Source organism: Zeus faber, assembly GCF_960531495.2.
Source record: "Zeus faber genome assembly, chromosome: 2".
Classification (NCBI taxonomy): Eukaryota; Metazoa; Chordata; class Actinopteri; order Zeiformes; family Zeidae; genus Zeus; species Zeus faber.
The window spans coordinates 43,629,087-43,654,779 of record NC_137189.1 but is presented as its reverse complement, the minus strand read 5'-3'; the positions used below and the strand labels follow the sequence as shown (position 1 = coordinate 43,654,779).

The 25,693-nt window shown below is 45.9% G+C and overlaps 1 protein-coding gene across 1 annotated transcript in view; it reads right to left on the bottom strand.

The window, feature by feature from the left end:
- tns1a (tensin 1a) overlaps nucleotides 1-25,693 on the bottom strand; it is a gene marked incomplete at its 5' end in the record, with an annotated part of 114,976 nt that overhangs the window by 10,735 nt on the left and 78,548 nt on the right. Inside the window, 5 exons of the mRNA XM_080023923.1 lie at nucleotides 742-813; nucleotides 2,412-2,490; nucleotides 2,804-2,979; nucleotides 3,876-3,956; nucleotides 4,730-6,391. Of these exons, the coding sequence (XP_079880049.1) occupies nucleotides 742-813; nucleotides 2,412-2,490; nucleotides 2,804-2,979; nucleotides 3,876-3,956; nucleotides 4,730-6,391 (2,070 nt within the window). The remainder of the gene's footprint in view (nucleotides 1-741; nucleotides 814-2,411; nucleotides 2,491-2,803; nucleotides 2,980-3,875; nucleotides 3,957-4,729; nucleotides 6,392-25,693) is intronic.

Here is a 25,693-nt window from a genome sequence, read left to right as displayed (position 1 = left end):
CAACAACTGACTGTTCACTTGCTGCCTAATACATCCCACCCCTTGACAGGTGCCATTGGAACGAGATGAGCAATGTTATTCACTTCACCTGTCATGTTGTGGATGATCGATGAATAATATAATATAACCTTAATGTCATTGTCTATTATTTATATTAGTATATATATACTGTATATATATATATATATATATATATATATATATATATATATATATATATATATATATATATATATATATATTATACTCTCTTATACTGTACTATATATATACAGTATATATGTGATCCAATTTACAGTTCCCTGGCATAATCTCGGGTGAAAGCGATTCTGGAATAATTTTTATTATTTTACGATTTGAATAAGAAAACCAGGGAGAATATCACAGGTTGCACTGCACTGCTGCCTCACAGCAAGAAGGTCCTGGGTTCGATTCCCGCCTGGGGCGCTGTTGGCACTGTGCTCCGGCGGGTTATCTCCCAAATAGGAGCCTTTCTATGTGGAGTTTGCATGTTCTCCCCGTGCTCACATGGGGTTCCCTCCACCTCACGTCAGTAAGGACCCCCACCAAAAACATGCACCCATCATCGTCTGACCAGCAATGGACACTTATCACCTGGTCCCCGGGCGCGTCCACGTATGCTGCCCACAGGATTAGATATCCTGAGAGATGAAATCACACTGTACCGCGTGTGTGTGTGTGTGTGTGTGCGTGTGTGTGTGTGTGTGTGTGGGCCCAAACCTTGTCCCCCTTGATGATGATGTGGCTTCATTCCAGAAGAAAGAGGAGTTTTGGCCCATCCAGGAGAACGAGCTGATAGATAGACAGACAGACAGACAGACAGACAGACAGACAGATAGATAGATAGATAGATAGATAGATTTACATTACATCATCATTTAGCAGACGCTTTTGTCCAAAGCGACTTACAACTATTCATACACTGATGGACGCAGCCTTCTGAAGCCATTAGGGGTTAAGTGTCTTGCTCAGGGAGACTATAGCACGCTAGCAGGAGGAGCTGGGGATCGAACCGGCCACCTTTGGTTTACCAGACGACCCGCCCTGCCTACTGCCCCCCCACTGATAGATGGATAGCAAAAAATACTATTGTGCCATCACTTAATAACTTTCTAATAAAGTCGGTGTCATGTTGGCGACATACACCAAACAGAAAACTTCTATACATTCTATCTTCATATTCTATTCTATATGTTCTATATATTCATTTCAATATATTAGTTCTATTAATTTATATCTTAATTTGGCTCCTAAAATGGAAAATCTAGTCCACGACAGGAAACAGGTGAACAGACCTGGGGCATACAGTGTACTACCAAGTCCAACGGAGCCAGGGTACGTTTTCCTCAGCTGGCTTCATTAGACATAACATCCCAATCCCGCAGAAGCGGCGTCACGACGCTGGTTATCAACTCATTCAGCCAACGCTGGTTTTCCCAAATCTAGCTGTGAGCGCGTTCACGTAAGAGGGGCGGTGTGACCATGTGACCAATCGCAAACATGGACGAGTCTCCCAGAGGCCCCGATTTTACGCAAGATGAGCAAAACTCCAATATCAAACAAATACGAAGAATTTAAAACTCTGATGTCGCTGCCCAAGTCAGGGAGGAAAGCTGGCAAAAGTATTTCCGAGGGAGCGATAAAGGGGGAGGCGGACGGGGAAGGGGGTGGACTGTCCTCAGTGCGGGGGCCACTCTGTTTTTAATTCAGAACAAACGCAAAACAATAAAAAAAAAAAGCAGCCCCGTGTTGTTTTTTCGGATTTTGGATTCTAAATGGGATATGAAAGGATGGAATGACACACGGGTCACTGCCCAAGTAGATCTGACTATAATTACAATTGTGTATCACATGAAATGAATGTGTTGCTAAGACAATTCCAGCCTCATTCTTTCAGGTGCAAATCCCGGCAGTGTTAACAGGTCTTGGGAGCAAAGAGAGAACACATTTTATTCAAACATACCTTCAACTGGTAAGTACTGTAGTCTTACTTGCAAATCTTATAAGGTCACCAAGTACAAGGTTTCAATGCTTGAATCAGTCCCTGTTTTAGGATGAGAATCGATATCTTTCATATGGATACTTGTCAGGGAAAGCCCAAGGGATTTGTCGCTCTCTAAAAACTCCTGCCTTCCTCTGAGACCCTCTCACTATTCACGCACCAAGGTCGGGTTCAACGTCGATTGAAAGAAAAAAAACATTTTTAAATTACATAACTATGCAGATATTTATAATAACACATTTAATAATATAAAATATGAATAAATATATATAACGTAATATATACTGTATACTATATTCAAAAAAAGACCATTGGGTGTATCGACGGTCATATCCGCAGAATTGGGTTCAGTGATAGCGCCCCCTGCTGGCCGCTGGCGTGAACTTACGCATGTTGTAGAAGAGTGTCTGTGGGGGGGTGGGGGTCTCCTCAGGCTCGAAGGCTTCCCGGTAGCTGTGCTGGGGACCCTGCAGGACACACACACACACACACACACACACAGTTTGCAATTTAATTATTTACATATTAATATATTTAAAATTAATTAAATTAATTAATTGATAAATTATACAAACCTATTTAATATTTTTTTATTAACTTCTATACTTTGATTTATATTATATTTATATTATTTTTAGTGTTCATTGTTTATTTTTGGGATTTTTTTTTTGTTTGTTGTGTATTCTTATGTGTATTTTTATTGTTTATTCTATAAAAAGTTTATCTATCCATCCATCCCTTTCTCCATCCCTCTCTCTCTCTCTCTCTCTCTCTCTCTACCTCTCTGGGTCTTCCTCCAGGGTTCTGGGTCAGGGTGGAGGTGAAGTCCAGGCTCTGGACCCCCGGCCCGGTGGGGGTCTCCTCCTTACTGCTCTGGTAGTGGCCCTCGCTGGTGGTCCGGCGCCGGCCCATCTCCTGGGCCACGGGGTCCGGGGTCATCCCCCGAGAACGCATCCCTGGAAAGAGGCCCCGGGAAGACGCGTTGGAAACAGAGCGGTGTGAAACATAAGGCATGGGAATAGCGCCCCCCTGGTGTTTGTTAAGAAACTGTTGCTTAAGGATCAATTGGATGACAAGGAGGAAATGGATATCTCATGATATATACAGTATATATACAGGGACGGACCGAGCGATTTGGGGGCCTAAGGCAAACAGGTATGGGGCCCTCAACTATGGCTGGTTTCACTTTATATTTTACCAAAAGGTATCGTTGCAGGTCAGTGTTAAAGACCTGTAGTATAAAGTTCATAGGAACAACTGTTACGATTCGATTTTTCGTTAAAAAGTATTGTCAAAGAGTGACTGCACTTTGAAAGCTGCTGTGTAACTTTGTAGACGGCCCCCAACACTCCGCTCTCGCAGTGTTCTGGGGAAGCAGCAGCCGCTCTGCTTGTACATAACGCACGTGAATGAGAAAATCTTGATGAATATCCGTAGGAATCAGGAGTTTTCACGGGAGACATAAAAAAAAAAAAAAAAATGGGAGCACGTCAGTAGATGCTTTAAAAACAGAGGAGTCAAAAGGGAGGTTGTTGCAGGATGCTGCAGCTGCGTTCTCCGTCGCTCCAACACTGAAAACCAAATTAGAACTGGTGCACATTTTGAACGGTATACATTTTTCGAGTTATTAATTAATACCATTTTTTCAGAGTTGAAAATGCTTGAAGATGCATTGCATATGTGCTACGGGGCCTTTCGTGGGGCCCCGGGCTGCTGCGGGCCCTGCCTAACGGTCCGCCCCTGTATATAAGCACGCATATGAACTAAAACAGCGAAGGCAAGAAAAAAGGAACAAAAGCAAAAGCAAAAAGAAACAGTGGAAAGAAGAGGAATGCGTGGAGGGAGGACAAACCGGAGAAGGAGTAGGACCGGTGGCGGTCAGAGGGCTGCGGGGTCATGCTGGCGTTCAGGCCCCGAATACGAGCGTTGTACTCTGGGGTGGCAGGGGGGTCGGGAAGAGGGGGAGGATGGAGGAGGAGGGGGAGCAGGAGGAGGAGCAAGAGGAGGAAGGTGGAGGCGTGAGGAGGAGGAAGGGGGGCAACAGAAAAAGAAAAGATAGTGGTAATAGAAAATAAAACACAGAAAATGAGTCAAATGAATAGAAACGAAACTGATAAATGGTGGAAAAGAAAATCCCAAAAGGTGTGAAAAAGGTAAATTAATTTCTTTTTAATGTTTTGGTGAATAAAAATGAGAGCTGAATTAAAATGCGTTTTAATGTTTAATAAGCAGGGCAGAAAGTGTGAGATGACTGTTTCAGAAACTCAACGCTTTTGTCAATTTTTAAATAATCAGTTTGATAATAATGTGAAAAACCTTAACAGCATATCGGGGAAAAATATAGGGCATATTTACTTATTTAAGTAATAACTGCATTCATTTTATATTATACACTTTATATTATTATATAAATAAAATTATTTTCTTTAATTATCAAGTATATTAATTGATTGACATGATATTATGCATAGTATCCGTTTGACCTTGGACTAATTAATGACAAGCTTCTTCCACTAGAGGGCGCTTGTGATCTAACACTGGACTGTGCTTCAGACCATGCTTTGAATTTAGACAGCACAAGATCCCTCACGTTATATATCAAATTTGAACAGAACTACTGTATATTGTAGCTCCCCCTGTGAAGAAGGGTAATATTTAGATATTGATAACCACCAAACCTCGCTTGCGACAACCTCTCAGCCTTACCGGCGATGCGGTGCGCCACCAAGCCTTCCAAGTTGAGGTTCTCCTCCTCGGCGTCCTGCTCCCTGGGCAGAGGGGAGGGAGACGTCTCCTTGGGCAGGGGAGTCAGTGCGGGGAGAGGGGAGGAGGAAGCGCTATACCCGGGGTAAGGTGACGGGCCTTGAAGGTCCGGGGACTGGGATATCACCCCGCCCGGATATGTGTTCTGAGCTGAGTAGTTGGGGCCGGAGTAGCCCTGCATCGGCTGAGCATGGACGTAGGGCTCCGGGGTGTGTGTCGGGGTGTTGTACACCTGGTAGGCAGCGCTGGGCCTCTGGGAGGTGTAGGATATTGGGGACTCCATGACAGGACTTTGGGCGGGTGATGTGGAAACCCTCCCGCCCGACCGCAGCGACTGGTTGAACGTGTTGGTGTTGCTGAGCGTCCCAAAGTTGTTGTAGCCATGGATGGCGGAATCCGCTTGGTAGGAGGGCCGTGCCAGCGTCTGGGAGAAGGGCACCTGGTTGGAACCTGCGGCGTTCTCCCCTGGAGGGGCACTGTGGGACTTGGACATGTGGGAGTGGACCGGGTCGAGGTCCAGCATCAGCATGTTCAAGGCCTCGATGGACTGCTCGATGTCCCGCTGGGAGGCTGCCGTGGGGAAGTGCGGCAGGCTGTGGGTGGACTGGAGGGGAGGGCCGAACGGATCGTCGGGCAGACTGTACTGGTGCCAGGCGCTCAGGCCTCTCTGCACCGCGTCTCGGCTGCTGGTGCTGCGCTCGGGCGCCCTGGGCATCAGTTTGGGGTTCACCTCGGGACTGCTACCCGCTGGGTTGCCAAAGGACTGTGAGCGGTACATGCCGCCTCCGTTCTGGTAGCTGGTGTATCCGCCCTGTGGGGAGGAAGAGTCCAGGCTTCGCTCTTGCATTGCCGTGGATGTCCGTACACCGTGCACGGGCATTTCGCTCAGATTTTCCCGCAAGGCGCTACTCTCCAGGTAGGGTCCGTCGTTCCGCTCGCTCCCGGGGTTCTCCGACTGGTAGTAGAGCTCAGCTGGCGTGGCCTGGCCCTCTAGAGACGACAGTGTTCCCAAGCTGTCCACGCTGTTGCCCTCTTGACTGTTGGGCAGCCCGTCGTCGAGAATATCCGTCTCACGCTCCTCCGTTGAGGGTGCCGCAATGAGGTGCGAGTGACCCCCGTTTACGTGCACCTGCGCTGGGACTAGGTGTCGGACGCCTCCTCCGGGGCTGGTGGACGTGGCCAGGTAGTCTTGGCGCTGGCGGATCGGCGCCTCGAGACCGCTGAGGAGCTGGTCGAGCTCCCTCTTCTCCTGCGGGCTAAGCGGGGGGTTGCCCGGCTGCTGCTGGCTGTTGATCACCCCGCCCTGCAGGGGCTGGCTGTGCTCATCAGTGCGGTCGGTCTTGACGGATGCGGTGGAGTTCCCGGAGTCGCTGCTCACCGACAAGGTGTGGTCGACGGCGGGTAGAGAGGTGTGGCCCGCGACGGGAAGAGTCTGATCCAAGATCTGCAGAGGGTGGCCGGGGTGCTGCAGAGGGTGCTCGGCACCGGTCAGGCGGACCTCATGGCTCGGGAGGCCGTTGATGGTGACCACTCCTTCCAGGGAGTCTTTCTTGTGGACACGGGCATAAAGACTTCCGTCGAGAGGACCTTCGGTGTGGACGACTTCTGAAAAAGAGAGCGAGTCGAGAAGCCTGAATTAGAAAAATCATCAAACGCGCTTCTGCTTTTTTGAACGTGTGTGTTGGTACCAAAGAAAGTAAAAGAGGCAGGAAGGATAAAAGTACAGGCTAGTGCTGGACTGTAGTGTCAAGACAACAAACTACTTCTACTGTGTTTTTCACAATCGGTTGACAACTACAACCAGTCATGTTAGTATGGAAAGCAAAGAAACAGGGTCATTTTAGCACCAAAAGAGATCCTTAGCACAAGATATGACGTAATATTTTGGCTCCCGTCCAGTACGTCCAATGTTCTTTGAGCTTCTCATCAACTTTGACTTTTTGTTCCACTCAGTTTTTCCGTTTTCAACGTCAACAACGTTGAAAAGAGTTCGAACTTAACGGAGCAGGATAAAATAGACAATGGCTGGAGGAATACACCTTAAAAAAAAAGAAAGGTTGCCTTTCAGAGTGTTCTGTGTGTGCTCCTCAAGCTGCCCTGACCATCCTGTACAGTCAACGCACGGCTCCAAGTGGCTTTAGTTGGCCACAAGGGCCTGCGTGAGAATTCCACTGAGGCTATCAAGTGGGCATTGTTGGCGAACACTGCAGAGCAGCACCTTTCACAATGGAATATTCCCACGGCACTCAAACTGTCACAAAACGTCACAAATACATAGAACTGTGCTTATTATTATTATTATTATTATTATGGCCTGCTCACGATTTGTTCATTTTCGAACAAAGCTTTTTAATGTCTCCAATGATGAATGAATGAATTCAAACAATGAAATAAGACAAAACAGTGGAAGCTTTCATCACTACTAACACTTCTCACTTTCAGGGTAAACGCTGAGCTTGTTCTGATGGACACAGAGCTGATGTTCCGGCTGTAACTGATGAATTAGATGAGTTAGTGCAGCCTGGCAATTTTGATCTTGCGACACAAGACCTAGTTTACACAAGCGGAATTTGAAAACAATTTCACGGCACACCTGGAGCGCTCTCACGGCGGTTGAAAAACGGGGCTCCGGCACGTACTTCAAATCTCTATCCATCTACTGTACTATTATCGCTACCTATTATTTTAAGCCCAGTGAAATCACACAGAGCACACAGACACACTCACACCACCGTCATACTACCCTGCTCATGCCCCACCACCTCCCCCTTCCACCACCCGCTCCATGCAGCCCTGTCACCAGCAACACAACCCCACCCGGCCTCCGCTCCCTGTCAGTATTAATAGCCCGCTGGCAGGGCCTCCAGCCCCTGTCACGTTCCGTCAGCGGATGACCACACGGGCCTGACATGCGGCAGAGGGGGGCTGTCGCTGGAACCGCTGGTTTCCCGTGCAAGATCTGGCGTCAGGTTGCCAGTTCAGGTGCAGCCGAAAAAAAAACTTCCAGTACAAGACGGCTGATTCATGCTGGAGGCGCTGGACTGACGCAGATGTAACAAAATGTAACGCATGTTGTTTTTTGGCTTTTATTTGTTGTTTATTGTTTCTATCATTATGTTATTGTTCTGTATATGGCTCAATTGCCAAATTTTCCATTGTTCAATTTTACGTTTGTTTTTTATTGTTAGGTTTATTTTTATTGTTCATTTTTAGGTTTATTGTTTATTGCCAATTTATCAACCAATTCTTTGATTTTTTTGCATACTGTATTGTCATTGTCTTTTACATTTTTAAAACATTTATTACTTTATTGTTATCACCTATATTTATTTGAGCTGTTGTGCCCCTGCAACTTCCCTCTGGGAATGAATAAAATATCTATCTATCTATCTATCTATCTATCTATCTATGACAAAGCAAGTGAGAAAACATTTTGGTCTGATTTGTGATTAAGATGAGTGGTATTTGAATACTATGCGTACCTGCGTACCTGGTACACATAGTATTGGTGTGTTGGTATTGGTATTGGTATATGTATTGGTATTGTATCTGTGATGAAATGTGTCATATATGTGTTAAAAAAGTCACATTCTTACAGAATGGGGTGTGAGTGGCTTCGCCTTGGGTGAACCAATACAGAAATGAAGACCTACAAGGTTCTGAAATGATCCGCCTCCAAACAGCATCACATTGAATGAATACGTGACCAAATAAAAAAAGACAATTCAGAAGAAAAATCCAATATAATGAAGTGAGGCCAGAAGTTCCCCGAGTCGACAACTACTCCACGTTCAATCCATTCAGTGGCAGCTATTCCCAGTGCAACGTCAATTTTCTTTCGATTTTCCCGGTCAAATACTGAAGGAGTGCCAGGAACTAAAAAAAGAAAAAGAAAAAGAAAACGGCAAAAAAAAAAAAAAAAGACAAAAAAGAAAACAATTCAGTCATTTTTAGATAAACAATCTCAGCATGAGGTAATGGTGGCATTGTTCAAATCAGCACAGTGTTAAACTGCATTAGTTGCATTTTTAACAGCATTATATCACTGTATTTGGCACATTTGCATTTTGTGGACTGCATAAAGAGATCGCCCGGCGTGTAGGTGACGGCGTGGACGGCGGCTCTGGGCACAGATGGTGGATTGCACCCGACACGGCTGTTTCAGAGCCCTGTGTCAACAAGGACCCAGTTAGAACAAGAGAGCGAGGGAGAGGGAGGGAGAGAGAGGGAGAGGGAGAGAGAGCAGGAGAGAGAGCGAGAGGGAGAAAGAGAGAGAGGGAGAGGGAGAGGGAGAGAGAGAGAGAGAGAGCGAAAGGGAGAGAGAGCGAGGGAGAGGGAGAGAGAGAGCGAGAGGATGAGGGAGAAAGAGAGAGAGGGAGAGGGAGAGAGAGGGAGAGAGGGAGAGAGAGCAGGAGAGAGAGCGAGAGGGAGAAAGAGAGAGAGGGAGAGGGAGAGGGAGAGAGAGAGCGAGAGGGAGAGAGCGCGAGGGAGAGGGAGAGGGCGAGAGGGAGAAAGAGAGAGAGGGAGAGGGAGAGCGAGAGAGAGAGCGAGAGGGAGAGAGAGCGAGGGAGAGGGAGAGGGCGAGAGGGAGAACGAGAGAGAGGGAGAGAGAGAGAGAGCAAGAAAGGGAGAGAGAGGGAGAGAGAGAGCGAGAGGATGAGGGAGAAAGAGAGAGAGGGAGAGGGAGAGAGAGAGAGAGAGATTTTTTTTTTTTTGATTTTTAAAGCATCTTTATTTTAACAATTTCTCTAGTTCACAGTTACAGACAATACAACAAACACGCTCGGTTCACTAACAGAGTCCTACACGTTAAAAACAGACTGGAAGCACAGGTCGTCCTCCACCAGGGAACAGATGGCGTCGTTAAAACACCACAGCTTGATGAAGACGTCCAGACTCTTCATCAGTCTGTGAAAGTTAAAATCAATCAAGACTCTGGCCCTGACCAACGCTACAAACACTCTTCCTAAAACACTCTCCTTTCCCCTCAGTTTGTTCCTCCTCGTGAGAGCGAGAGAGAGAGAGAGAGAGAGAGAGAGAGAGAAAGGGAGAGAGAGAGAGAGAAAGGAAGAGAGAATGAGAGAGAGCGAGGGGGAGAGCGAGCGAGGGAGAGAGAGAGAGAGAGGGAGAGGGAGAGGGGAGAGAGAGAGGAAGAGAGAATGAGAGAGAGCGAGGGGGAGAGCAAGGGAGAGAGAGAGAGAGAGAGGGAGAGAGAGGGAGAAAGAGAGAGAGGGAGTAAGGGAGAGGGAGAGGGAGAAAGAGAGAGAGGAAGAGAGAATGACAGAGTGAGGGGGAGAGAGAGGGGGCGAGAGAGAGAGGGAGAGGGAGGGAGAGAGAGAGAGGGAGCGAAAGGGAGAGAAAGAGGAAGAGAGAATGAGAGAGAGCCAGGGGGAGAGCGAGGGAGAGAAAGAGGAAGAGAGTGTGAGGGAGAGCGAGAGAGAGAGAGAGAGAGAGAGAGAGTGAGTAATGGGAATTGTAAACATGAATGCTCCTGTTTCTCCATGACACACGCAGCTGAACCTGACGTCATGCAGCCTGACACTACGATGGGGCAGGTTTCGCCGACACAGATCAGGTCTGAACCGAGGCTCAATCACACTTTTAATATGGATTTACTGAAACAGATATATACTCAAAATTGTCTCAGACTCGCCATCGTCTTGGCTTCAAAAATAAAAATAAAAAATCTGATTTCCAGATGAAAGATCATAGCTAAGCTCGGTCTCAGTGAAGTTTAAAATGAAATCTCTGGATGAAATGGGCGTGGCCTCCAGGTGGACCAGCAGCGAGACCAGACAGAAGGAGCCGACTCGTCCTTCATGACCTTTGTCCAGGACTGATTCATCTTAATTCAAGCAACGTCTCAGAAAGGCATTTTTTCCCCGAATTCTGGATGAATTTAAGTGGGATTATCTTCGTCCTGATTTGGATTAAATCCTGTCTGAACCCCATGTCGTATAAATTACGCAATGTCTGCCAGCGTCAAAAAAGATCCGGCCTTCATTCCAAAGATCGATATCACTACTTTAGCTGTTTTTAACCTGGAGGAACCGTGTTTAAATGAACGTGCACGTGTGGTAAAACATTATTTCCACCCTAAACTTAGCTGCCATACAGTACTTGAATTAAATATATTACATAAAAGACGTACTATATATATGTAGTTATGGATGACACTGCTCCTCCTCACCAACTTAGTTATTTCCCAATGGGATCCCAGACTGACTTTATTCGTATCAGTCTGATTTGTGTCAGTATGTGTTGTCGGGGTTAAACCCATAATGGTCTCAGTCTTACCAACTGGAGCTCGAAAAGGCAACCTGGCCTTTTCCCCCCAAATCACTTTAGAGCAAATGACTTAGAGCTCACTTGACCTGCCGTTTTTGAAAGTGTTTTTCTACAATGAAAACCCTTTTGCCAAAAGAACGTAAGTTTGCGATGCCAGACGGTCACGCCAAGGTGAAAGGTCACCGCGAGAGTGCACGAAAAAGCACGATCTGTGAAGTCATTGGCGCCTGAAGAGATGATGAGAAAGCGTCACACGGTCTCGGGGAGAGGGATATTTTCTAAATCACAACCGAGACCCCCGTTGAAAGATGTTGAGAAAATGATGAGACTTTTTGGGTCCTTCTTTTTCCATTGACTTCCATTCGCTCTGAGGTTTTCTGGACCTGGCGGCTGGCAGCCAATAGCCAAACTGTACTTTAAAGCTCTCCCGCGACTCGATCGTAACGGTTTCCGCTTGGTTAAACCCCTTTGCGTCGCAACACCTCCCCGCATTGGAGCATAAACGTGGGACGCCAAACTATCTGACTTCTCACATACATGTGGGAATCTCTCGTATATACGCCAGAAGAGCCTAAATATAACCAAACATATGCGTAACATGACCGGTATAGCTCAATGGGATTCAACCCACTCTCTTTAATAATCTCGGTCCTAACTCGGTCCTGCCTTTCCATACACTCTTATTTTTTTGTTTTTTTTTACCTTATATAGCCGAGGTATCCACATTCGCCGTGTGTTTAAATACCGTTTCTAAATGCGTCACAGTGGAAAGTCCAGCGCAGGTGGCTCGTTCTTCACGCCGCGCGCCGCTGTGCTATTATCTCAGCGCCAAGTCATCCAAACAGATCCAGGCCTCGCTCCGATCTCGCTGCTGCGCGGGGCTGCACGGCGCCGCAGCCGCGGGAGCCAGAGGAACAAGTGACTCAGAGACGGTACCAAGCCTCATTAGCGGAGAGGCCGGCGAATCTCGGCTCGCCGCGGGGGACGGGGACCATCGGATCTGAGCGCTGGACGGGTGACAGTGAGTCATCCGGTCACTTCCGTGTTCCCTCCAACAAAGCGCCGCAGTAAAACAGCTTGAACCAGGCCGCAAACGACGCCAAAGCGGATGAAAGGAGTAGTCAGCACGCACACTTCACATCAGCCCTGAACAATCTTTCCTGAAGGATGTGTTTTTTAAACAATTTGAATATTTTGTTTGCCGTGTTTTGTACCTGCTAATTTCGCCTCGAAGCAACGGAGCTTCTGCCTTTTGAAATGGATTTTAACCGATACAAAACACCGAAAAACTCTATGACGGAAAAAAACGAGGCTAGGAGATCATTCTATGGTTTCTCGTCATATCTTTCGAATTTTCCAAAAGCCGAAAATAACAGACAGTATAAAAATATCGAAAAGCCGAGCCACCCGAAGAAAAATGGCCAGGGGGGTAATATACAGTAACCAGATGTGTGTTGACTATAAATGGGGCAAAAACTCAAATTTGACACGGTGTGGTCCTATAAACTGAGCAACCTAGCCAAGTCCAAAATGCACGCAAATGCCAGTGGAACCTTCGGATGTTTTGGGATTATGAGTGGTTTGTGCTCATTGTGCTTGCCAGCAGCGTACACTGTCGTTTCCACAAAAAAAAAAGTTTGGGATGAGGGCAAAATGCCTCAAACATTTTCTCATCAATGATTGGTCGATGGGGAAATCAGCCGGGACTTCCATTCACCGACAAAGCGTTTGCCCTCCACTGTATGTTGACTTTCTGTAAGAGCTCTACCTCGATCCTCTCCTTGCCTTATCCCCCCCCTCTCCTCAGCTCACCGACCAGGAAGTACGACCCAAAGCGTGAGACGCACTTGTCACTATGTTATAAAACAGGAAGGACGCTGCCAAACGAGCGACCGGGGAAACGAGCGGAACCTTTTTTAGAAGTAGCCTCGGACGGTCGTGACCTTGGCATATGCCTCAGGCTCATGGCATGCGCGCATGTAAAGCTCAGGCGCTAGGTTGATGGGGATGATCACGCACGGGCTAGGAGCCCGCACACGCACAAGCACACACACACACACACACACACACACACACACACACACACACACACACACACACACACACACACACACACACACACACACACACACACACACACACACACACAGAGACAGACACAAAGCTAAGAAGAGACATAAAAGTTGCTCAGGATGTCTCAGGTTCCAAAAGGGATCGCTCCTTCAAAGAACCTGTCTCCCCCTGAAAGCTCCGCAGCTCTGAGCTGTGAATGGAGTTCTCACGAGAGGCACATGGTCCACAATCATCTATTTTGGTCGAATGAAAAGCGCTAATCAGTCACATTCACTATGATTTCTGCCAAATATCTTGACTTGTTCCTCCCGCATTCATTGAATGAATCCCCCCCCCCCCAGTCATTATTTTTCAGCTTGCGAGTCGGAGATCCGCGCACCGTCTCTTGTCCGCTCGCTGAATCTAAAAACTTAAGGAGCTCGTCGGGCACGCGGCGGTGCTGGCGCATTCTTGACTCTTGGTTCTTTTTTGTTTGTGGTTCCAGACTCGGGGAACGCCTGCGTCCGGCTGCGGACGCCAAGTCACGATCAAGGCAGACAAGTGAATCGTTTGAAAGAGTGACTCAAGACTCCTGAGTCGTCTGAAGGATTTGTTCGCGGTGGACCAATCGCTTGCCAGTCTTGCATCACTATCATACAGGAAATACAGTTTGTATTTTAGGAGGAAGCTCCCTACCTAAAATCAAATCTCAAAAGAGATGAAATGCGTTCGTATCATCTTCACCGTGTTACCACGCGTGTATCTTGCACATTGTAATTTGCGAAACAGCGGCCACTGTGGCTCCCAGCGGTATTGCACATTGATTATTTTCTTGCGCTTCCTTGCTCCGAAACGGTGAGAGTTGAGCCGAGCGGGTTACACCGGAGAACACGTCTGGAGAGCCAACATGGGGATGGAGGCGCCGGGTGGAGACGGAGCGTCTTCCCCACTTGCTCCGACTCGCCCTGCCCCGACAAGAAGTGATCACAAACTGCCTACTAGTGGCCACGCCCCGGATTGCATCGAACCAGGGACGGAGGGATTTCCGCCAACACCCAAGTTCAACCCCCAAATTCACGATCAAGGTCCCGAAAACACACACACACACACACACACACACACGTGCGCGCACACACACACACACACACACACACACACACAAACACACACACACACACACACACACACACACACACACACACAAACACACACACACACACACACACCCCAACATCTGTCCATTGTTTGCACGCTTTGGTTTGACAGGTGCTTCCGTCTTGTGAAAGTGCCATGGGCATTGCTCACCTGATGACAACGCACTCACTCACACACACACACACACACACACACACAGCCCCTGCCTGTAATGCGTGTCATGGCTACATTACAGCCTTGGAAGTCCTTGAAAAGCCCAGTTGTCCCCTCAGCGTGCTGGCAGGGAACACCTGGGCTCAACGGTTTATTACGGTACAGATAGACAATGCACGGACATGGCTCCCGAGGTTTGACTCTTTCTGTTTGACTCCACCCAGTCAGATTTATTGCACGGGCACGATGTACATTGTGAAAATAATTTTGAAAACAATAAATCGCTCATTACATTTTTTTCACGGTTCTCAATTTCAATGTATCTCCACTGGAACGGCGGCCGTTCGGTCGGTCTCAGCTCTGCTACACTTTGCTCACTCAAATTACTGTAAGAACCACAGGATTTTCCGAGACGCAGGCGTCACACAGGTCAATTATGTCAAATGCAGGAAGGCCAATACTCGGAAGAAACGTTCATGGATGCGATCTCCGTGACGCCTCGTCCCACAATTCCATCCCTTTTCCGGGTGTTTATTAAAATTTCAAGCAGCTTTAAAACCTTGGGAATTTGTTTTTTTATAATAATCTGATTCAAGCACACTCAAAAACTTTCAAGACTTTGGCCCAAATACTCTGCTAGGGTTGAAACTATGAGTCACAATCATTCATTAAATCAAAGCTTGAAAATAAAGAAAAACTGTTTGAAAAAAAACAAAATACATTTTGTCTAAAATTGTGAGGTCCGAAATTAAACATAAAACGTAAAACACCTTTCCAACAAAACACACTGCTGGAAATACAGAGTCTTCATGAGTTATCGAGCAGACATTTCTTATCTATTTTATTTATTTATTTTATCTCTTTCTTGCCTGCGTTGTTTTTGCCGCCGTTACGCCTGGACTTCCTTGAACACAGTGTCATCTTATTAATATTATTACTGCTGCTCCTGCTATGATCAAAGGTGTCGACTGGTGATGAGCAGCTTAAGAACCAAACGGGATTTTCCGTCGTGGACGTTCTCGCCCTGGGAAGTCTCTGCTGTTGTTTTTAGGAGCTAAACGCGGCTTGGAGCTTTCATCGACTGACAACAAACCCCCTTGAGCTGAGGGGGGGGGGGGGGGGGGGTCACTTTCACATCATGTACATTCACACACGCACGCACGCGCGCGCACAAACACACACACACACACACACACACACACACACACACACACACACACACACACACACACACACACACACACACACACAGGGAGGGTGATGTCATCGAGCCGTTGGGCATCATTCGCCATCACCTGACACTCTCCTCCACAGCTTCTATATCGCCTTGATGACGGGTAGTCTGCATGCCAACGCGGCCGACCGGACGGGTAGAGACAGACAGGCGGATAGACAGTCAGATAGACAGATTGATGGACCGACAGACAGACAGACTAACGGACAGACAGACAGACAGACAGCATTACTGAGCAACAGAGGGGGACAAAGGAACCTTCACACAGCGCAGTCACTCAAACATTTTGGTTTAAATGGTGCACATGAGTGTCTGTCCATCTGGCTGTCTGTCAATCTGTCCAACTTTCTGTCCGTCCGCCCGTCTTTCTGTCTGTCTGTCTGCCCGTCTCTCTGTCCGCCTGCCTTTCAATCCATCTCCCAGAACGTGTCCAGCTGTCAGGGCGGAGGTGAACGTCACGTCCCCATGTGCAGTATCGGTGTCTGATCCAGGGAGATTATTTACGGGGTGATGTCATACACACAGAGGGACAGACAGACGGACAGGCGGACTGGCAGACAGAGACGGACGGACAGACAGACATACAGGCAGATGGACAGACAGACACAGAGACAGACAGACAGACAGACAGACAGGGGTAAAGCAGGTCTTTGCTTGGAGGGTCCAGCATGACCACCGCCTTGGAAACACACGTAAATACCATCCTGTTCATGCAGGAGGAAGGACGACTAAACGCCAGCGCTCGGCTCCGATCGGCGACATTAAAAATGCGCAAACCAAGCCAGAGATCTTGGTGTTGTCATGGACTCTGACCGTAAATTTCAACAGCCACATTAAAACAATCACAGAGTCAGCCAAGGATTAAAGGACTTGGGTCTCAGCAGAATTTGGAAAAAAAAGAGGCGTCTATCGCGAGTAGACGAGACGGCTGTAAGGGCGTCTTTACAGGTCTCCCTGAAAGACGCATCAGGCGGCTGCAGCCGCTTCCGAACGCTGCTGCTCCGGTCGTCACTCAGACCAAGAAAGTATCACTCCAGTTCTGGGATCTTTACACCGGCTTCCTCTTCGTCATAATATTGATTTAAAAAATACGACTGTTGGTTCATAAAGCCCTGGACGGTTTAGGGCCAAAATACATTCCTGATCCTCTGCTACGTTGTGAAGCGTCCAGAGCTCTCAGGACGTCTGGGACAGCTCTGCTTCCTGTTCCCAGAGTCAAAACTCAACACCAATACTTGATTTCATGCATTCTATTTTTTTTTACTTCATCATGTTTCCTTTTTCTCGTTTATAATGTGTTTCTTTTGCACTTTGTCTAAATGTTTCTGATGTGTATTTAAAGCACTTTGAATTGCCTTTTTGTTGAAATGTTAATACTCGCGGCTCCGTCCGCACTGTGTTATAACGGCCTTGGCCGATCTGAAACAGCCATATCAGATCAATGAAAGATCTCCAGGGCGGCTCTCAGGGGCGAGGATATCGCCTTGACGAGGTCAAAGGCTTTTCGGAGAATAGTCAATAAAATTTTTAACAAGGAGCAAAGCAAGGTTTCTTTGATTCATTTCTTGCACTGCACAATAACTTTCATGCACTCTATGTATTGTTTTTTTTTACTTTATGCATCCTATGTACTTTTATTACGTGTTTATTTGCACTTTGTCTTTCTGCTTTTGATGTATTATGTTGGAATTGCCTTGTTGCTGAAATGGGCTATGAAAAATAAACTTGCCTTGCCTTGTACTGTTATTGTCAGTATTGTGATTTATTTTTAGAAAAAAGATTTATTCACACAACAATCGTTAATTTTATAATTGCATATATTTGATGTGATTGTTGTGACCAAAAACACTTTTGCAGAGGCTCAACAAGCCTACTACCAATTACAGACCTGCCAACCTTGGGAAAATATTTGGAGTACCACAGCAGTGTAAGAGGGAGTCTCCGTGGTGTTTGAGTTACTGCAGCTAAATGACTTCATCAGTTATTCACACCGTAGCCGTCTCTTAACGAAGATCATCACATCGTATGCCAGCGACTACGACCAACTGTACTGTAGATTCAAATTAATCTCATTAGTATATACCCCTTGAAATGCACCATCTCATAAAGATACAGAACATGTTGACCAAGTAGAGATGCAGCGACTGCAATTTTCTTGGCCGATTCCGGTTTCTATTTTTTTGAAGTCTGACCTGCAGATTCCCATTTCCCATCTGCTGGACGTCAATGACCAATAAATCGCGTGATCTGATCACGCTCTTGTATTGGACAGCTGCACATACGGACTACCGCTGCAATTTTCAGTTACCACAATGGTGAGATAACTGACACAGTATTTATTATTGTTCATTATTCACAATGGAACAATAACAGAACATGAATCTGTCACTGAGTTCCAATAAAATTGAATATGGGACGGTCACCAAGTTTCACTGTAATTCAACCTGTAACTCTGACTGAGTTTTAGTAGGACCCAACACAGAACTAACAAGGAAATGTCCAGTTCAAACTTCAAATGAAAGTCTCACATTTATATTATATTTATATGGTATTTGCCGTTCCAAAATGGCACAGAATCAGATACAGCTGATATCTGACACTGATCGTCTGGTCACCGGTCATGGCCGATCAAGCTGAAGACCGACCGATTCAGGGTCACCAGCCGATCGATCGGTGCATCTCACACATACTGCAGCATTATGCCTCGGTGGATAATGAAGTACCTCTGCGCTCAGTGGGCTGCATATTAGTGGATGTTGAGTCGTAGCATGTCGTCCGATCCGAGGGACGTAGTTTAAATACAGAATAAATGTACGGTATTGTTATGTATTGATTGTTTTACATAATTAAATTACAATAATATCTGTGTATATATATATATATATATATATATATATATATATATATATATATATATATATATATATATATATATATATATATATATATATATATTTATATATATATATATACAGTGGACATTGACTTACAAGTTTAATTCGTTTTGTGACAGAGCTCATAATTCAATCTGCTCATATAGCAAATCAATTTTCCCCATTGAAATTAATTGAAATCCGTTCAAATCTGTTAATCCGTTCCAGCCCCCAAAAAACCACACCAATTTTTTTTTGTTACGTGTTTTTAAATAAGAAAAATGCATTTATAAATAACAAATATTATATAAAAACATAATAAAACATTATAAAAGAGAATGTCAAAGAGAATCACTCATGTTTTTCTATGATTTCATGCTTAATTTCAATGGACATCATCTGCTTCTTCCTCTCAGCACCTACTTTCGCAGGACCCATGGTTAGAATATTTTTTTTGGGGCAAAATCACCACAAAATAAATAAATAATAAATGTGCTTAATAAATAAGCACAAAACACCAAAGAGATGCTTCCACGGTCAGGTAACCACGTGAAGTGAGACACTGGATGCTGGATGCTGGATGCCTCGCCACGCCAACTAGCGGCGGCACCTGAAGCTTGCTTCTCCTAACTCACAGTTTTGCTCGCAAATCAATACAAAAAATCGACAGAACGACGGCTCGTGATTCGGAAAAATCGTATGTTATTGCACTCGTAAATCAAGGTACCACTGCACTGTATATATATAAATGTATATATGTTTTTTTTTAATTATTATTATTATTTTTTTGCGTAGTTTCAGCTGGCATTTTGTACCTGCGTAGTTTCACCAAGATTTGTGTGGTTGGTACACACCATGCCTGCAGGTCTGCCATTATGAAAAAGTCATGCAATTACTTGACATTCTGCATATCGCAGCAAAAATTACAAATATTTTAACTTATATTAAAAAAAAAAAGTTTTCTAATATTTTTTTACACACACACACACACACACACACATATATATATATTTGAAATTGATATAATTAATATTCACTCATCTTTGTTCATTTTATAAATCTAAAGAACCATGGGCAAAAAGAAAATACTGCGTTTTTGTTTGGGTTCCAGTAAAAGGTCTACAAAATACACTTTCAATTCAACATACAGTACTAAACACCATATAACATGAGCGCTGGCAGCTATGTAGACTATGGCTTCTCAGGGAAGTTGTTGATTTGGACATTCAATGCCCAAAAGTCAGGAACATTTTGGAATTTTTTTTTTCCGGAGAGGGTTGAATTCGCATTAATAATTGTGATCCCAAAACATAAACACGGTTTCCCGGAGGGACCAGTAACTGGACTCCTCCGGGGTGAATTCCTCATACATGGTCATCTAATCTGCCAATAAGAATTTTTGCTTGGTTTGGTAAAAGACACGCGTCTGTTCTCCAGGGACGTACCTCGGAGTTGGACCGCTAGCTACACGCTGAACGTGCTGACCACTCCTTCCTGCATTTCTCCTCCGCTACATTCCTGCTGGAACCCTCTCACCCACGCAGGTCTCTAATAGTTTCAGTGAAAACCGTAATTGCAGACCAGTCGCAAAGTCTTTCCGCGCGCAGATCGCCCGCGACGTGACTCAGTTCATAGCGAGCTGCGGCCGCCAGCGTTGGCGTGGCAACCTAATAAACAAGACAAACACGCGCTCGGATGTCTATACTGTCGACATGGATGTCAGTTGCATTTCTGGTTTGCTTGTTTAATGATGAGGTCGAGAAATAAAGGAAAGTTACCCAATTCGAATCGAATGACGACAATCTTTTGAAAACTTGAAATTCCATTTTTGGGTGGAACGTAAAGACCAATGTGCACCGAAAACAACAGGGAATATTCTAACTGTTGAATGTTAAGTACATATCAGAATCAGAAACATTTATTCGGCTAAGTTCATTTCCACCAGAACTTAGTGCATGCACCAAACGCAATGCACCAGTCCTCACCACATTGCAGTGGTGAGGACTGGTGCATTGCTGCCCAGAGACACTCCAGAATACTCCAAATAGCCAAATATACGAATATACAGACGGAACAGCCAAATAAGTAAAAACGCAAAAAGTGATTCTATGCACAAGACAAGGAAATATCTGGAACTAAGAGTAAGTATGGTCGCCACTATATATGTTATTACTAAATGATTGTAGTGCTATTACCGTATTATTACACTATTATCATAAGTCTATTAAATATACTTATGATAATAGTGTAATAATAATGTAATACTTTTAATATAAGTATCAATGATACAAGCAACCACTGGGATTCGTAGGTTCTCTCTCTCAGAAGGACCCAAGCAGGTTCACGTTTCACCACGTTACGCTCAACGCAGGACAGACTGGCAAACACAGGAACTGTCAATCACGCCAACCCCAAATCGGAGCAGTTTCCTCAATGATTCCTCCACCAGACAGTGATTGAATATCTTCCAAAAAAACCCAATCATTTCATCAACCACCTCTGACTTTCACTCCACCAAAAAAAGGAACGACCAAACTGGATCGGTTGGATCGATTTGATATCTAATTCTGCTCCTCATGTTGACCCGAATGAGAAGACGGGAGTCAATGAATAGTACCAACATTTTTCTATTTCCGACCGTTCATTTTTTTCTTTTTACTTGAATTCACATCTGTTTGACTTCTCCTTACCTCTAAGCCTCCATCACATGGACTCCACACAGCGCTCCCGCGTCTTAAAACAAGCCGGCCGCTCTCGGTGGGTTTCCGCTCACTGCTCGGTGCTGCTCAGCCCCGCTCTTTTCCTCCGTTGCTTGAAGTCATTTTCTCTCTCTCTCTCTCTCTCTCTCTCTCTCTCTCTCTCTCTCTCTCTGTCTGTCTCTTTCTCTCTCTCTCTCTCTCTCTCTCTCTCTCGTTCTCTTGTTTAAACTCCAGTGACAGTCCGCTTACAAACGGGGGCTCTCACTCTGGGCAAAGCTGCTCAGCATTCTCCTTTATTTTCAGCCCTTCATTCGTTCCCCCTCTCTCTCTCTCTCTCTCTGTCTCTCTCTCTCTCTCTCTCTGTCTCCCTCCCTCCCGCCAGCTATTCCAGACATGTTTCAGAGGCTGTGCCCCAGCCAAATATGGGATGGGGGTGGGGGGCAGTAAACAAGGAAGACCACCATTCCCACACACACACACACACACACACACAAACACACACACACACACACACACACACACAGAGAAGGAACATTTTCAGATCAGTCCAGGCCTGTGGGACCAGAGCAGTGGGCCAAACTGTGGCTGGGGGGCCTTTGACAGCCTGGCCCCCTGGGTCAGCAGCTGCCCCAGCACAGGGCTATTATTGGAGTCAAAACAAGCTGACAACCATGCACACGCACACACACGCACACACGCACACACACACACACACACACACACACACACACACACACACACACACACACGCACACACACACACACACACACACACACACACACACACACACACACACACACACACACACACACACACACACACACACACACACACACACGCATGCACCTACATAGACAGACAAGCACACACATACACATGCAAAATGCACACACACCGAGCAACCACGCACCCTTCCATGCATGTGCTCAGATTAACACACACAATGAACACGGAGACGTAACGACAGAAACCTTTTACACTACACATACATGTGAGCACATACGCACAGAGGAACCCACTAAAATGCACGGTACATACACACTAATCTCGCTAATCTCGCGGAGCCTTTTAAAACGCCGATCCGTCGTTCAGCCCTATCCAGAGTCTCGCGGTTGTCAGGCTTCGCTAAAAGTTCATTTAACGCCCAGACGCATGAACGAGTCTGAATTCCTCAAGTGATTCCTGGTGAATGACGGCCCACCACTTCAGAGAGGAGAAGAATTAAAAATAGACGGCGTGTAGCCAAGCAAATCAGACCTGAACCGAAATGACTCAGATGGAGAGAAGTTTGTGTCCATCAGTGCACTACAGAAATGTCCACTTCTCCAGCTAAAGATAAGATCATTCTACACCCCATAACAACATCTCAAAGACTTCAAAACTTCATGTTGTTCCTCTGTTTATATCAAACAGCAGAAATCTCCAGGTCCAATTTGTGTTGAAGACCCAAGGTGTTATATAACTTTCATTAGGAAATAAAAAAGTTCTCCAAAAAAACCCAAAGCCACAATTGCCCAATGCAGGAATCCAAGGCCTTGATGCCTTCAGGGCCCAGTGCGTCCCCTTCAACCCCCTGGATAAACACACGCTACGTTCCTGAAAAAAAAAAAAGAAAAAAGAGAGACTTCCCGCCAAGTCCGAGTATGAAAGCAAAGCCTGCAATTAGACGCATGAAAAGCCAAAGTCGATCGGTGGCCAAGAGATTTTCTCTCTGAGCGGCGAGAATAGCGAGGCCCCCGTTCAAGTAGGACCGACCCTGCGGTGCCGGTGACATTTACGCAAAGTCGGCAATTACCACAGCGGTGGGGGAAAGAAAGGGGAAGGGGGAACGGAACGGTCCTCCCAAAGAAAGAAAGAAAAAATGTGTATGCTAAATGAGGGCAGCAGCAGCTCACCGTGGCTGGGAACTGGGAATAAGATCGTCCCGGTGGTGATGATTCTCAGCTGTGGCGGTTGAGTGTCTTAGGTTAAGGGAGCTGATTCCCTCTGATTCCTTTTTGCCTTGAGGAGGGGGGAGATAAGTGGGACCCTCAAATACCTGAAAGCATACACTCCATAAATCAAATCCTACATGGCTGGCGAACCGGCTAATTTTGCTTCTTTGTATAACCCGTTCCCCCTTCTGCTATCCATGTACAGAGGGAGGATGGGTGGAGCGCTCTTTCCTTTTACTGTACAGTCCATGGGGACCTACAGCCATTGACTGTACTGGTGTCAGTGGGGCCTTACATCAGTCCACGGTGTCCCAATCGCACCATGGACTGGCAAAAGTAAGCCCTTACACGATTCCATGGTCTAAGGTCACACTCAAGCAATGTATTGGTGTAAGTGCCAGTTGATGGTGTACTGTAAGATTCTAGTTTTGAGTTTTTGCTATTGGAATATTCACACGCATCCACTTGATTGTCTTGTGCCTGGCAAACGCAGTCTTGATGGTTCAACTCCCAATTAACTTCACGCTTATTAGCATGGTTGCCTTTTGGGAGTGTGAGTGCGGCCTACAGTATATGCGTGAGTCAGTGGGTGTAAGGTTTTTCAACTTCCCAAAGCCTGTGGCACACAGACAGGACGAGGGAGATGATCCAGGTTGGGGGGGTTGGGGGGAATTGGGGGGTGGTGTGTCAGGTTACAAGCTCCCCTGTGGAGAGAGTGGTCAGTAGCATGGAGACTGACGCCCGCCGGTTTCAGGAGAGGCTATTTAAGGCCTAATTGACATGCTGACACGATGCTGGATGGTCGCTGCCAAAGAAAGAACGACAGACAGTCGCATACGATTAGATGGGATATGTTTATTAAGGTGCTAGGGCGCATTGTAGGAGACAGACAAGGAGCGAGGAGACAGAGAGGCAGATAGGACAGATAGGATAGTCTGGGAGCTAGAAGTCAGTCTAGCATATGTGACATATGTGATTGAGACTGTCTCCTATCGCCAAGGCCTCCTCTATATTATAGAGGAGGCCTTGGAGATAGGAGACAGTCTCGATGTTAGGAGACAGTCTCAGAGCTAGAAAACAGTCTAGCATATAAGAGGATGCCTAAGAGATAAGAGAACTAGGTGACAGTCTAGAATAAATGGTCTAGGACACAGCCTACGAGCTAGGAGACAGGATAGGAGCTCTGCTCCTCCTCTCAGGCAACCGCTAGGAAATACGCTTTTATGTACTGAAGTCACCTCACATGCCTATGGTTCTTGGTCAACCGTGGCTTGAGCCCCCAAACCACACATTGACTGGACCATGGGAACCATAACTGGTTGGAGATGTTTTTGCCATGTCAATTGCCTACAATCTGCTTTGCCCCCCTCGGTTCCAAGCTCTGTTTCCAGCCCTGAAGCCCCCCATGTGTCTTTGCCCAGCAGTTGGCTCTACAGCATCTCCAGGCCTTAGGCGATGGGGAAATACACCAAGGAGTCTCCGCCTCTCGCCATTTGGAACTAGTTTCTTTTTTGTGGCAAAGAAGGACAAGCCTCTCTTTCCCCCATGAGTTTCATGCCTCGTCTGTCACCTTCCTGGGTTACATCATTGCTGAGGGCCAGGTAAAGATGACCCATCTAAGGTGAGAGCGGTATCGGCAGTATTGACAGTCACAAGCAGCTACAAAGGTTCCTGGGGTTTGCTACATTTCATCTAAGATTTATCCCCAACTACAGCTGGATTGCGGCTCCTTTAACAACTTTAGCTACCGGTAACAGTATCTTCTTTCAATATCTTCAACATCTTTCAATATAAATGCTTCTGAAGGAGTAAAGCACCTGTATGGCAACTGCATGGCAGCTATTACTGTACTCTTAACTGTATTACTAGGACATATTGGACATAATAGAGGTATTTTAACAACATTTATTGAGCAAAACTGCAATAATTAATAGAAAAGGATTTTGCCATATATGCTTCTGCTCAGTCCAAAATATCTTCTCTTTGCAGCATCTCTGTGAGCATGTTTACTTGGCTTCATTGCTGTACCCTTAATTACAATAAAATCTAGCAGAATGTAATCAAATTGAAAAGTGAATACAACTACAGCAGGACAGGAACATTTTTTCCAACCAACATACACGATGCAACACTCATAATACAAAATTACAAAATGAATAATGTTCTTCAGTTACAGTATTGCAGGAATGTGCCTGCATAGTGCAACCCCCCCCAAAAAAACTTCTCCTTGCAGCATCCCAGTATACCTCTTTGCTTGGCCTCATTGCTTCAACTCAAAGTAACGCAAGCGTAACTCTTTTAGTGCAAAAACAAATACCATTACAGTAATATTGCTGTTCGTGCCGGTTTATTTAGCCTCATTGCTTACAGCAACTACTGCAGGTTATTAGCTAGGAAAACAAGTCTGTCAACTGTCTCTGGCTTCAGAGCATATCTGTGGCAGGTCACAATGTTGCCAGTGCTGAATGTCCACTCTGAGGGGAAGGAAGGAATACAAAGGTACTTCCTGGCCACCTTG